This window comes from Hyla sarda, chromosome 12 (assembly GCF_029499605.1).
Source record: "Hyla sarda isolate aHylSar1 chromosome 12, aHylSar1.hap1, whole genome shotgun sequence".
Lineage (NCBI taxonomy): Eukaryota > Metazoa > Chordata > Amphibia > Anura > Hylidae > Hyla > Hyla sarda.
The window spans coordinates 7,603,319-7,618,722 of record NC_079200.1 but is presented as its reverse complement, the minus strand read 5'-3'; the positions used below and the strand labels follow the sequence as shown (position 1 = coordinate 7,618,722).

The 15,404-nt window shown below is 48.9% G+C and overlaps 1 protein-coding gene across 4 annotated transcripts in view; it reads right to left on the bottom strand.

Moving 5' to 3' along the window:
* ODAD4 (outer dynein arm docking complex subunit 4) overlaps positions 1–15,404 on the bottom strand; it is a 38,496-nt gene that overhangs the window by 11,481 nt on the left and 11,611 nt on the right. For all 4 annotated transcript variants that reach the window (XR_008849279.1, XM_056548638.1, XM_056548639.1 and 1 more), the window contains 5 exons: positions 14,793–14,924; positions 13,908–14,061; positions 11,623–11,684; positions 5,060–5,219; positions 2,006–2,227 (listed from right to left, as the gene is read on the bottom strand). Coding sequence is in view for 3 of the 4 variants with exons in the window: in XM_056548637.1 (XP_056404612.1) it covers positions 2,006–2,227; positions 5,060–5,219; positions 11,623–11,684; positions 13,908–14,061; positions 14,793–14,924 (730 nt within the window). In the remaining variant the exon portion in view is untranslated. The remainder of the gene's footprint in view (positions 1–2,005; positions 2,228–5,059; positions 5,220–11,622; positions 11,685–13,907; positions 14,062–14,792; positions 14,925–15,404) is intronic.

Here is a 15,404-nt window from a genome sequence, read left to right as displayed (position 1 = left end):
TCTGCACTAGTTTGTATGTTCAGTGTTTCCGCACCAGTGGTCCTCCAGCTGTAGCAAAACTACAGCTCCCAGCATGACGTCACGCCCGCCCCCTCGTGACGTCACGCCCGCCCCCCTCAACAAAAGTCTATGGGAAGGGCTATGCTAAACAAACTACCCTAGGGTGGTAAGGGGCCGTATATAGACTCAATAACTAAACCCCAAGGCCGAAGCCCGGGGTGTAAACCCCTTAAAAAATAACTTTTATTAATTAATATTAAAAAATGATTCCCAACAACAAAATAGGATTAAAACTGACAGCCAGGTGATCCAAATATAACAGTGAGTTGGTTAAACAGGACCAATATCCTCTCAAGTACTGGGTAGCCCTGCAGTGGCTGCCTATTCTGAGGATCACTCTGGTGTCGCTTAAAAATTACACAATTGCCGCCTCTACATGTTTATTTTTAAGGGGTAAGCAAAAGGGGTTTACACCCCGGGCTTCGGCCTTGGGGTTTAGTTATTGAGTCTATGGGAAGGGGGCGCGAGCGCTGTCACGCCCCCTTCCCATAGACTTTCGTTGAGGGGGCGGGCGTGATGTCACGAGGGGGCGGCGTGATGTCACGAGGGGGCGGGCGTGATTGTCACGAGGGGGCGGGCGTGATGTCACGAGGGGGAGCGGGCGTGATGTAACGAGGGGGAGCGGGCGTGATGTAACGAGGGGGAGCGGGCGTGATGTAACGAGGGGGCGGGCGTGATGTAACGAGGGGGCGGGCGTGATGCAACGAGGGGGCGGGCGTGATGCAACGAGGGGGCGGGCGTGATGTAACGAGGGGGCGGGCGTGATGTAACGAGGGGGCGGGCGTGATGTGACGAGGGGGCGAGCGTGATGTCACGAGGGGGCGGGCGTGATGTCACGAGGGGGCGGGCGAGATGTAACGAGGGGGCGGGCGTGATGTAACGAGGGGGCGGGCGTGATGTAACGAGGGGGCGGGCGTGATGTCACGAGGGGGCTGGCGTGATGTCACGAGGGGGCGGGCGTGATGTGACGAGGGGGCGGGCGTGATGTGACGAGGGGGCGGGCGTGATGTAACGAGGGGGCGGGCGTGATGTAACGAGGGGGCGGGCGTTATGTAACGAGGGGGCGGGCGTGATGTAACGAGGGGGCGGGCGTGATGTAACAAGGGGGCGGGCGTGATGTCACGAGGGGGCGGGCGTGATGTCACGAGGGGGCGGGCGTGATGTCACGAGGGGGCGGGCGTGATGTAACGAGGGGGCGGGCGTGATGTAACGAGGGGGCGGGCGTGATGTAACGAGGGGGCGGGCATTATGTAACGAGGGGGCGAGCGTGATGTAACGAGGGGGCGGGCGTGATGTAACGAGGGGGCGGGCGTGATGTAACGAGGGGGCGGGCGTGATGTAACGAGGGGGCGGGCGTGATATAACAAGGGGGCGGGCGTGATGTCACGAGGGGGCGGGCGTGATGTCACGAGGGGGCGGGCGTGATGTCACGAGGGGGCGGGCGTGATGTAACGAGGGGGCGGGCGTGATGTAACGAGGGGGCGGGCGTGATGTAACGAGGGGGCGGGCATTATGTAACGAGGGGGCGAGCGTGATGTAACGAGGGGGCGGGCGTGATGTAACGAGGGGGCGGGCGTGATGTAACGAGGGGGCGGGCGTGATGTAACGAGGGGGCGGGCGTGATATAACGAGGGGGCGGGCGTGATCTAACGAGGGGGCGGGCGTGATGTCACGAGGGGGCGGGCGTGATGTAACGAGGGGGCGGGCGTGATGTAACGAGGGGGCGGGCGAGATGTAACGAGGGGGCGGCCTTGAACACGGAAGCCCGCACACAGCGTTCGGAGTAATAAACTTCTGGACGCTGCGAGCGGAGCTCCGGAAGACAGGGCAGCGGAGAACCCCATAAAGGGGTGGAAAACTTTTTTATTAAACAGATTTGTAAATAACTTCTATTAAACACCCGATAAACCTCTCCCCTCACAAATCCCCATTATAGGTGACGTACACTGATCAATCTCTTCCATGCTTTTCAGGATGTACCGGTTCCGATCGGAAGGTTTACTCCGTTCCCGGTTCCACTTCTGTTGCATGATTCTGCGGTCCCTTTCGCGGGCGTAGATTGGTTTCTGCTGCCGCCAGAACTCGGTCCGTGTGTCCAGGTAGGTGATGGCGTTCAGGATCAGGTCCTGCAGTTTTAACCCGCTCCTAGTGTTTCCTTTCACCAACCCTGTTTGCAAGATAAGCGCATTACAGATCCGCGTTTATTACGTGGAGAATACGGTACAACGGTATTACATTAAATTTGTGTTTCCCAACCAAGGTGCCTCCAGCTGTTGCAAAACTACAACTCCCAGCATGCCCGGACAGCCTTTGGCTGTCCGGGCATGCTGGGAGTTGTAGTATTGCAACAGCTGGAGGCACCCTGGCTGTCTGGGCATGCTGGGAGTTGTAGTTTTGTAACAGCTGGAGGCACCCTGGCTGTCTGGGCATGCTGGGAGTTGTAGTTTTGTAACAGCTGGAGGCACCCTGGCTGTCTGGGCATACTGGGAGTTGTAGTTTTGTAACAGCTGGAGGCACCCTGGCTTTCCGGGCATGCTGGGAGTTGTAGTTTTGCAACAGCTGGAGGCACCCTGGTTGGGAAACACATTTGTGTTTCCCAACCAAGGTGCCTCCAGCTGTTGCGAAACTACAACTCCCAGCATGCCCGGACAGCCTTTGGCTGTCCGGGCATGCTGGGAGTTGTAGTATTGCAACAGCTGGAGGCACCCTGGCTGTCTGGGCATGCTGGGAGTTGTAGTTTTGTAACAGCTGGAGGCACCCTGGCTGTCTGGGCATGCTGGGAGTTGTAGTTTTGTAACAGCTGGAGGCACCCTGGCTGTCTGGGCATGCTAGGAGTTGTAGTATTGCAACAGCTGGAGGCACCCTGGCTGTCTGGGCATACTGGGAGTTGTAGTTTTGTAACAGCTGGAGGCACCCTGGCTTTCCGGGCATGCTGGGAGATGTAGTTTTGCAACAGCTGGAGGCACCCTGGTTGGGAAACACTGCATTAAATATACAACGCATTCAGGAAATATTCAGACCCTTTCACTTTTTTTTAAAACATTGCGCCTTGTGCTAAAAATAAATAAATAAATTGAATTTTTTCCCCCCCCCGATCATTCTGCACTTAATACCCCCCTGATGATAATGTGAAAAAAAGGTTTTGGAAATTGTGAAAGATTTATAAAAAAAATAAATGAAAATTTTAACATGACAAGTATTCAGATCCTTTATTATGACTCGTGATATTTATTTCTGGCTCCTCCCATTTCTCCTGATTCCCTCTGACATGTTTCTCCACCTTGGTTGGAGTCATCGGAGGTAAATTCATCTGATTGGACAAGACACAAACAGCCCTGTGTATATAAGGTCTCACAGCTGACAATGTATATCAGAGCAAACACCAAGTCATGAGAGGGAAAGAACTGCCTGTAGAGCTCAGACACAGCCCTGTCTATATAAGATCTCACAGCTGACAATGTATATCAGAGCAAACACCAAGCCATGAGGGGGAAAGAACTGCCTGTAGAGCTCAGACACAGCCCTGTCTATATAAGATCTCACAGCTGATAATGTATATCAGAGCAAACACCAAGCCATGAGGGGGAAAGAACTGCCTGTAGAGCTCAGACACAGCCCTGTCTATATAAGATCTCACAGCTGACAATGTATAACAGAGCAAACACCAAGCCACGAGGAGGAAAGAACTGCCTGTAGAGCTCAGACACAGCCCTGTCTATATAAGGTCTCACAGCTGACAATGTATATCAGAGCAAACACCAAGCCATGAGGTGGAAAGAACTGCCTATAGAACTCAGAGACAGGATTGTGTGGAGGCAGAGATATGGAGAAGGGGACAAAAACATTTGTGCTGCACTGAAAGTTCCCAAGAGCTCAGTGGTCTCCATAATCTTTATATGGAATAAGAAAGAACAACCAGAACTCTTCCTAGAGCTGCCGCCGAACTAGACTAAGAAATCGGGGGAGAAGGAACTTGGTAAGAGAGGAGACCAAGAACCCAATGGTCACTGCCCATCGCCTGCCCAGTACCATCCCTACAGTGATCATGGTGGGGGCAGCATCATGTCTGGGGGAAACCAGGCACTGCCCATCACCTGCCCAATACCATCCCTACAGTGATCATGGTGGGGGCAACATCATGTCTGGGGGAAACCAGGCACTGCCCATCACCTGCCCAATACCATCCCTACAGTGATCATGGTGGGGGCAGCATCATGTCTGGGGGAAACCAGGCACTGCCCATCACCTGCCCAATACCATCCCTACAGTGATCATGGTGGGGGCAGCATCATGTCTGGGGGAAACCAGGCACTGCCCATCACCTGCCCAATACCATCCCTACAGTGATCATGGTGGGGGCAGCATCATGTCTGGGAGAAACCAGGTACTGCCCATCACCTGCCCAATACCATCCCTACAGTGATCATGGTGGGGGCAGCATCATGTCTGGGGGAAACCAGGTACTGCCCATCACCTGCCCAATACCATCCCTACAGTGACCTTGGGGCTAAGGCCGAAATGCGTCATACAAACGTGTTATACAAGGTCAATGTATATCAGTGGTCTCAAACTGCGGACCTCCAGATGTTGCAAAACTTCAACTGCCAGCAAGTCCGGACAGCCAAAAGCCTGTCTGCCTTCTCCAAAGGATTCACACCGTCCCTGAAAAGTAAATCAAGGCTTCCCTCTCATGTCCTTCCTTTTTGAAGTGGTCTCAAGCTGTGGCCCAACGGCTGTCCGGGCATGCTGGGAGTTGAAGTTTTGCAACATCTGGAGGGCCTCAGTTTGAGACCACTGCACATAGGGATGAGATGAAGCCTTGATTTACCTTTCAGGGACGGTGTGAATCCTTTGGAGAAGGCAGACAGGCTTTTGGCTGTCCGGACTTGCTGGCAGTTGAAGTTTTACAACATCTGGGGGGCCACAGTTTGAGACCACTGATATAGATGAAACCTACACAGGTTGTACCATTACATAAGAACATTAACCATTTACCCACCTTCATCCTTTAACAGTGTCTCCAGATACTCCATGTCATTGTAGAGCTTCCCCAACAGCTGTCGGGCAGTCTTCTGGCTTTTTGAAGGGTCCACCTTCTTCTGCTGCTTTTGGTCTTTTTTGGGAACCTTTGCTGGAGCTTTTTGTTTCGCCTTTTTGCTCTATTACCAAAAAACATACAGATATTATTTCTCTTTACTCCTATATTTAGACACCTTACACATTGTGCGATTGTAACACTTTTGTATATGCGGCTCGGAGCCCACCTGACCCTTATTCTAGAGGCTGTAGCTCAGTATAAGTAAAAGCTAGAGCTGCGATCCCGATCTTGTTTTAAAGGGGCACTCCGGCAATAAACATCTTATCCCCTATCAAAAAGATAGCGGATAAGATGTTAGATCGTGGAGGTCTCGCTGCTGGGGACCCCCGCGATCTCCGGGCCAGCAGCAGCGGCATCCAGAACGCGGATGTGCGGAGATTCCGTGTTCGTGACATCACGCCACGCCCCCTCCATCCATGTCTATGGGAGGGGGCGTGACGGCTAGTATGTAGCTGTCACCTCTCCTCCCATAGACCTGAATGGAGGGGGCGTGTAGACTGTAGACGCCAGTCATCCGGCACGGAGTGGAGTTCGCTCTGTGCATGGATGACTAGGGTGCCGCCACGGCGATCGCGGTGGGACCCCAGCGATCAGACATCTTATCCCCTATCCTTTTGATAGGGGATAAGATGTTTTTCACCTTAAAATCCCAGGCTCCATCTTTTATAGAACCCGAGACGTGCTCACTAGTAGCCATGACGTACCACATGCGACCTTGGATGCTAAAGTGTCAAACCTGCCATGACTAGAGAGGGAGCGAACCTTTCGAAAGTTTGTCTCTGCCGGTTCTCCGAACTCTGTCAAAAAGTTCTGGTTCGGACCAAACTAGTTCTGTCCAAATCTGTACTCCACCAGTAGTCCAAAATTGTATGCATAACACTTGTTTAAGAGCCCTTAACCCCTTGGGGACGGAGCCCATTATGACCCTAAGGACGGGAGCATTTTTTGCAAATCTGACCACTGTCACTTTAAGCATTAATAACTCTGGAATGCTTTTACTTATAAATTTGATTCCGATATAGTTTTTTCGTGACATATTCTACTTTATGTTAGTGGTAAATTTTCGGCGATACTTGCATCCTTTCTTGGTGAAAAATTTGAAAATTTCATGAAAAATTTGAAAATTTAGCATTTTTCTAACTTTGAAGCTCTCTGCTTATAAGGAATATGGATATTCCAAATAAATTATACATTGATTCACATATACAATATGTCTACTTTATGTTTGCATCAAAAAATTGATGAGTTTTTACTTTTGGAAGACACCAGAGGGCTTCAAAGTTCAGCAACAATTTTCCAATTTTTCGCAAAATTTTCAAAATCGGAATTTTTCAGGGACCAGTTCAGGTTTGATGTGGATTTGAAGGGTCTTCTGGTTAGAAATACCCGATAAATGACCCCATTATAAAAACTGCACCCCTCAAAGTATTCAAAATGACATTCAATAAGTGTATTAACCCTTTAGGTGTTTCACAGGAATAGCAGCAAAGTGAAGGAGAAAATTCAAAATCTTCATTTTTTACCCTCGCATGTTCTTGTAGACCCAGTTTTTGAATTTTTACAAGGGGTAAAAGGAAAAAAAATCCTCTCAAAATTTGTAACCCAATTTCTCTCGAGTAAGAAAATACCTCATATGTCTATGTAAAGTGTTCGGCGGGCGCAGTAGAGGGCTCAGAAGCGAAGGAGCAACAAGGGGATTTAGGAGAGTGAGTTTTTCTGAAATGGTTTTTGGGGGGCATGTCCCATTTAGGAAGCCCCTATGGTGCCAGGACAGCAAAAACCCCCACATTGCACACTATTATGGAAACGACACCCCTCAAGGAACGTAACAAGGGGTACGGTGAGCCTTAACACCCCACAGGTGTTTGACAACTTTTTGTTAAAGTCGGATGTGTAAATGAAAAAAAATAATTTTTCCACTAAAATGCTGGTTTTTCCCCAAATTTTACTTTTTTACAAATGGTAGTAGGAGAAATGCCCCCCAAAATTTGTAACCCCATTATGTATGTATGGAAATACCCCATGTTTGGACGTCAAGTGCACTGCGAGTGAACTACAATGCTCAGAAGAGAAGGAGCGCCATTGAGCTTTTAGAGAGATAATTTGTTTGGAATGGAAGTCGGGGGCCATGTGCATTTACAAAGCCCCCCCGTGGTGCCAGAACAGTGGACCCCCCCACATGTGACCCCATTTTGGAAACTACACCCCTCACGGAATGTAATAAGGGGTACAGTGAGCATTTACACCCCACTGGCGTTTGACAGATATTTGGAACAGTGGGCTGTGCAAACAAAAAAATTAAATTTTTCATTTTCACAGACCACTGTTCCAAAAATCTGTCAGACCCCTGTGGGGCGTAAATACTCACTGTACCCCTTATTACATTCCGTGAGGGGTGTAGTTTCTAAAATGGGGTCACATGTGGGTATTTATTATTTTGCATTTATGTCAGAACCGCTGTAAAATCAGCCACCCCTGTGCAAATCACCAATTTCGGCCTCAAATGTACATAGTGCGCTCTCACTCCTGAGCCTTGTTGTGCGTCCGCAGAGCATTTTACGCCCACATATGGGGTATTTCCGTACTCAGCAGAAATTGCGTTACAAATTTTGGGGGTCTTTTTTTCCTTAAAAAGTAAAGGGCAACACCAGCATGTTAGTGTAAAATTTTTTTTTTACACTAACAGGCTGGTGTAGACCCCAACTTTTCCTTTTCATAAGGGATAAAAGGAGAAAAAGCCCCCCAAAAATTGTAGTGCAATTTCTCCCGAGTACGGCGATACCCCATATGTGTCCCTAAACTGTTTCCTTGAAATACGACAGGGCTCCAAAGTGAGAGAGCGCCATGCGCATTTGAGGACTAAATTAGGGATTGCATAGGGGTGGACATAGGGGTATTCTACGCCAGTGATTCCCAAACAGGGTGCCTCCAGCTGTTGCTAAACTCCCAGCATGCCTGAACAATCAGTGGCTGTCCGGAAATGCTGGGAGTTGTAGTTTTGCAACAGCTGGAGGCTCCGTTTTGGAAACACTGCTGTACAATACGTTTTTCATTTTTATTGGGGGGGGGGGGGGGGGGGAGACAGTGTAAGGGGGTGTATATGTAGTGTTTTACTCTTTATTAGGTGTTAGTGTAGTGTAGTGTTTTTAGGGTACATTCACACTGGCGGGTTACGGTGAGTTTCCCGCTAGTAATTTGCGCTGCGGTGAAAAATTTGCCGCAGCTCATACTTGAAGCAGGAAACTTGCTGTAAACCCGCCCATGTGAATGTACCCTGTACGTTCACATGGGGGGGGGGGGGGGGCAAACCTCCAGCTGTTTCAAAACTACAACTCCCAGCATGCACGGTCTGTCAGTACATGCTGGGAGTTGTAGTTTTGCAACAGCTGGAGGCACACTGGTTGGAAAACCTTCAGTTAGGTTCTGTTACCTAACTCAGTATTTTCCAACCAGTGAGCCTCCAGCTGTTGCAAAACTACAACTCCCAGCATGCACGGTCTGTCAGTACATGCTGGGAGTTGTAGTTTTGCAACAGCTGGAGGCACACTGGTTGGAAAACCTTCAGTTAGGTTCTGTTACCTAACTCAGTATTTTCCAACCAATGAGCCTCCAGCTGTTGCAAAACTACAACTCCCAGCATGCACGGTCTGTCAGTACATGCTGGGAGTTGTAGTTTTGAAACAGCTGGAGGCACACTGGTTGGAAAATACTGAGTTGGGTTCTGTTACCTAACTCAGTATTTTCCAACCAGTGTGCCTCCAGCTGTTGCAAAACTACAATTCCCAGCATGTCTGATCACAGAAGGGCATGCTGGGATATGTAGTTATGCAACAGCTGGAGGTACGCAACTACAACTCCCAGCATGCCGAGACAGCTGTTTTATGTGTGGGCATGCTGGAATTTGTAGTTTTGCAACATCTGGAGTGCTACAATTTAGAGACCACTGAACAGTGATCTCCAAACTGTGGACCTCCAGATGTTGCAAAACTACAACTCCCAGCATGCCCAGACAGCAAACAGCTGTGTGGGCATGCTAGGAGTAGTAGTTTTGCAAGATCTAGAGGGCAGTATAGAGATCACTGTGCAGTGGTCTCTAAACTGCAGACCTCCAGCTGTTGCAAAACTACAAATTCCAGCATGCCCACACAGCAAACAGCTGTCTGGGCATGCTGGGAGTTGTAGTTTTGCAACATCTGGAGGGCTACAGTCTAGAGACCACTATAGTGGTCTCAGACTGTAGCCCTCTAGATGCTGCTAGGCATCTACTCACCGGCTTCCGTCGCATCCGGGAGCCGTCCTCTTCTGCCGCACGCCGCCGCAGATCTCCGTCGCTCCGCTGCCTCCGGAGGGGTAAGTGGACTCCGGCGCCGCTCCTCTTCATTTTCCCCGTTCTGCCCCGCCTATTGTGGGAGGGCAGGACGGGGCAAACGAAAGTAAACCCCTCCGCCCCTAATCTGCTATTGGTGGTCGCGTCTAGACCACCAATAGCAGAGATAGGAGGGGTGGCAACTCTGCCACCTCACTCCTATCGCTTTAGGGGGATCGTGGGTGTTTTAGACACCCGCGATCCCCCTTCTATTCCGGGTCACCGGGTCACCATAGACCCGTAATGACCCGGAATCGGCGCAAATCGCAAGTGTGAATTCACTTGCGATTTGCGCCGATCGCCGACATGGGGGGGTCTAATGACCCCCCTGGGCATTTGCACGGGGTGCCTGCTGATAGATATCAGCAGTCACCCCGGCCCGGTCCCCGCCCGGCGCGCGGCGGAGGCCGAAATTCCCACGGGCGTATGGATACGCCCTTCGTCCTTAAGTACCAGGACGCAAGGGCGTATGCATACGCCCTTCGTCCCCAACAGGTTAAAGGGGTACTCCACTGGCCAGCGTTCGGAACATTTAGTTCCTGTGAGGGTCGGCCACGCCCCCTCTTGATGTCACGTCCTGCCACGCATGGCAGTCTCAATGCAAGTCTATGGGATGGGGCATCTCCCATAGAATTCCATTGAGGGGACGTGGCAAGACGTCATGAGGGGGCGTGGCTACCCCCACTGCGCACACACAGCATTCGTAACGAAATGTTCTGAATGCTGGTCAGTGGAGTACCCCTTTAAAGCCTTGTAAAACACTGCTAGGTCATCTAGGAGAGTATCTATAGTATTTCTGGGCTGTTTTCTCCCCCAATGGCTTTATACAAGCTGTGAAAAATGATTCCCATTTTGGGGTGCAGCAAAAGGATTGGCATCCTAGAAAGTGACACAAAATCCTCTATGCACAGCTTTTTAACCATTAGTGTAAAAAAAAAAAAACTGGTACAATTAACCTTTAATAAAACAGATGCAGAACGCTCTCTACAATTATTATATTTGTGGTGCCTACTCCTGCTCACTGCCCCTCACAGAGATCTTCACCTAACACCTGCAGTCTCTGAAATGGCTGCTGAATCTATGTGCATAGGGTTTTATAGTGGCTCTGACATCACCCCTATACTGCCTCCTGCCTGCTGGGAGAGCTATTTAAAAGGAATTAAGGGATTTCCCGAGGTCATGTGATCCTTCCTCCTCCTCCTTTCTGCTAGGTGGCTGATATTATTTTAACAGGTTATTCCGAACTGAACCACCCGAAGTTCAGATTCTAGCTGAACCAAATTTTTGGCAAAGTTGTGACCGAACTTGGTTTCTATGGGTTTGTTTTATTCACTTCTAGATGTGACAGGCAGGGAAAGGGTTACACATTTAAGCCACAGAAATGATCAATGTCCTTGTTAGGCCCAGGGGGATTAGATGTTTACCGGTCATCTCCTTTACTAGAAAAATAAAGACAACCGCCCCTAAATGTGAAATCACATATACTCTCTGATGGGTAAGAGGGGTGATAATAAGATGAGGAAAAGTTCCTATAAAGCTGGACAACCCCTTTAACTCAATCTGTTCTGTTGGTGGCCATATATTACTTAAAGGGGTACTCCACTGGAATTTTTTTTTTTTAATCAACTGGTGACAGAAAGTTAAACAGATTTGTAAATTACTTAATGAAAAATATTAACCCTTCCATCACTTATCAGCTGCTGTATTCTCCACAGGAAGTTGTGTAGTTCTTTCCAGTCTGACCACAGTGCTCTATGCTGACACCTCTGTCCATGTCAGGAACTGTCCAGAGTAGGAGCAAATCCCCATAGAAAACCTTTCCTGCTCTGGACAGTTCCTGACATGGACAGAGGTGTCAGCATAGAGCACTGTGGTCAGACTGGAAAGAACTACACAACTTCCTGTGGAGCATACAGCAGCTGATAAGTGATGGAAGGGTTAATATTTTTTTTAATACAAGTAATTCACAAATCTGGATCCAGTTGATAAAAAAAAAAGACAGCGACACAATCGCCTTCCTTCACTAGCGAGCTGGTTGCACGCTTATACGCGTTTACGATTAACACAGTGAGCAGGTAAATAATACGTCGTCACTCACCTCTTCTTGCTTGCTAAGAAACGCCATTCCCTCCTTGTTTTCTAGCCTTACAGAAGCCGGAGCTAAAATAGGAAAATAAACAGATCTCGTTACATATGTTCTTCATCATTTCTATGTGTTCACTTTATGGGCCCATTCACAGTACAGAATTTACGGTGCCGCAGCCAGAATTCTGCATAGCCGACCATTGCGGTTAATGGGGGTGGAGCATGTCCGAGCCGTGTCCCCGCGTCTACTGCACATGGAATCTCCGCTAAGGCGGCTGTATAAACACAATGGCAGCACTGAGTTAAAGGGGTACTCCACTGCTCAGCGTATGGAACAAACAGTCGGCACCGGGTGGGAGGTAGTCACGCCATAGCCCCGCCCCTCATGATGTCACGCCCCACCCCCTCAATGCAAATCTATGGGAGGGGGCGTGACAGCCGTCACGCCCCCTCCCATAGACTTGCATTGAAGGGGCGGGGCTATGATGTCACGAGTTCCAGGCGCCGGCTCCAGCGTTCAGAACAGTTTGTTCCAAACGATGAGCAGCGGAGTACCCCCTTTAAGCTGAAGCCCTATGACTGCAATCACCTTTGACTGCAGTGACCCCCATATTGTGAATGTCCTGATCCCATCTTATCTATATATTGGTCTGATGCCATCTTATCTATATTCTGGTGCAGGTATAGGCAACCTTCGGCACTGCAGATGTTTTGGACTACATCTCCCATGATGCTTTAGAAGCATTTTGGCTGTAAGAGGATCATGGGAGATGTAGTCCAAAACATCTGCAGCGCCGAAGGTTGCCTATGCCTGTTCTGGTGTCACCTAATGTGATTGGTCTGATCCCATTTTATCTATATACTGATGTAAAATATTGTGAATGGCCTGATCCTGCCTTATCTACATACTAGTGTCACCAATTGTGAATGGCCTGATGCCATCCTATCCATATACTGATGTCACCTATTGTGAATGGCCTGATCCCATCCTATTTATATTTTGGTATATGGAATAGAAACCCAGCACTCACTGGTAATGTTAAATCATGTAGATTTATTTATCTATAGTAGAAATAATTACATGAAGGACGCGTTTCGGCATATTGCCTTCCTCAGCTTGCTGCCTATAGGCAATATGCTGAAACACGTCCTTCATGTAATTATTTCTACTATGGATTAATAAATCTACATGATTTAGCATTACCGGTGAGTGCTTGGTTTATATTCCATATACTGAACTTGCCCCACCTCATGCACCCCCACCACAGACAGAAGTGCCGACCTGACTATTACCATTTATATTCTGGTGTCACCTATTGTGAATGGTCTGATCCCCCCCTTATCTATATACTGATGTCACCTATTGTAAATGGCCTGATGCTATCATATCCATACATTGATGTCACCTATTGTGAATGGTTTTATCCCATCTTATCTATATTCTGGTGTCACCTATTGTGAGTGGTCTGATCCCGCCTTATCTATACACTGGTGTCACCTTTTACTGTACTCTGAACTGTGATGACTCAGGCCTAGTGGCCTGAGTGGGAATTGCAAGATTTCGGAACAATTTAAAATGTATATAGTAAAATGGAAAATTAGGGCGCATTAAATGTAAACAAAAAAAAAATGTTAAAAAAATATGTTTCATGTAAAAACTCGATTTCTAAAATCTAAAGACATATTCCCATTAAAATGTAAGTACAATTTTTCAGACTATTTTTTTAGCAACTAAAAAAATCTTGTTAAAAAGCCACATAGGGGGAGATTTATCAAAACCTGTGCAGAGGAAGAGTGGTGCAGTTGCCCATAGCAACCAATCAGATTGCTTCTTTCATTTTCCACAGGCCTCTAAAGAGGCCTGTGGAAAATGAAAGAAGCAATCTGATTGGTTGCTATGGGCAACTGCACCACTCTTCCTCTGCACAGGCTTTGATAAATCTCCCCCATAGTCGGCAGTCAGGGAGGTCCAGCAATGGAAGACCACACTGACGGCTTCCCTAATGACCGGGTAAAGCAAGTTACAGGCTCTTGACTTGTCAATCAGCCTGTTGTGTGAGCCGGGGGTGTCACAGAGCCTCAGCAAACAGAACTGACACTCTGGAGTGAGGGAGGAAGTTCCCACATGGGAAGTGAGGGCAAGTAGGGGAACACCCCCTCCTCCTCAGTGAACTGCATGCAGTGTGAACGACATAAACAAAGGAATTAGGAGCCATAAAAGGATGAAAACCAGGATATAGGCCCATGGACAAGATCAGGACCAAATAAAAAAATAGACCTGAAGCACTCAGCACTCACTGCCAACAGAGTTTTCAATAGCTTCCTGAGCCTTCTGGATTCCCAGACGAAATTCCTGGAGTTCGGGGCGTAACCTGTACCCTCTGTGATAGAAGACAAGGGCAAATTCAAAATCCCCCATAGCATAGAGAGCCTCTGCTTTCTGGTATAGACCCTGAAAGAAGAAAAAAGGAGCATCTGAAAATACGGCCTTTGGTGCTAAAACACAATATAGGTGTAACCTTCTCTCATTAAGCACAGGCTGGAACAAAGTCCAGGAAGTGAGGGCGGGACTAGCACTCCTCTGTGCTCACTCCTGTCCTATCAGACTGCAGCATGAAAACAGAGAGGGAGGGGTTACAGAGCAGCCTGCAGTGATTGGCTGAAGATACCCGGCACAGCACAGCAGACTCAGGGAGGAAGTGAATGCATGGCGATTGAGGGCGGGCTCAGTGCTTGCCTCAGACACCCCCCTTCCTGAGCAGTGGATGTCAGAATGAGTGAGCAGCAGAACAGAGGGATTTGTGAGCCAAATATACATATAGAAGCAGTATTATTTTCTAAAATATGACAGGTATGCTTTAAAGGGGTACTCCGGTGCTACAGTGTTCTGAACATTTTGTTCAGAATGCCCGGAGCCAAAGGCTGTGATCGTGGCGTCACGGCCACGCCCCCTCCATTCATGTCTATAGGAGGGGGCGTGTCAGCCGACACGCCCCCTCCCATAGACATGAATGGAGGGGGCATGGCGATGATGTCATCTTTGGATAGGATATAAGATGTCTAGTAGTGGAGTACCCCTTTAAGGGAACGTTCACACAGGTCGGTGCGGCCCCCCCCCCCCCCCCCCCCCCCCCTGCCCAGGACATTCAGTCTACAGACAATTGTTTGGATTTTTCCTATTACTCTAAAGAAATCTTTGTCTTCCTGTAGCGAGGCCTCCGCATCCTTCAAAGCCGATTCCGGGTCCCCGAGTTTCAAGAAACATTTCGACCGCGCTACGAGGCAGTGCTTCTCGGTCGGCTGTAAGTCCAGAGCCTAGAAAGGAGATCGATGGAAAACGTGTCAATAAAGACGTCCCCGAGGCTGGAATCACACCCATCCCTGCTTGTGGTCCGCCCAAAGCTGAATTGTTTATTTTGGGCAAAACATTGGGTCACGTGTGTCAGTGGTCTCCAAACTGTGGACCTGAGATGAGAGGGAAGCCTTGATTTACCTTTCAGGAACAGTGTGGATCCCCTGGAGGAAGCAGACAGGCTGGAGGCTGTCTGGGCAGCTGGAGGCACCCTGGATGTAAAAACACTGGTATAGACTCTTGTAGGTGACTTGTCTATGTCACACCCGAATATAACCATTCCATTATAAGTAAATAGTACATACATGCTGGGAGTTGTAGTACACGCTGGGTGTTCCACAGGTTGTAGACCACTGCTCCCTGGCGCCCCCATTCTTCTCCCCGGTCGTCTCAGAGGTATACTGCATCTTGGAAGTGCAAAACAAGTTGTATGGAAACGTAGC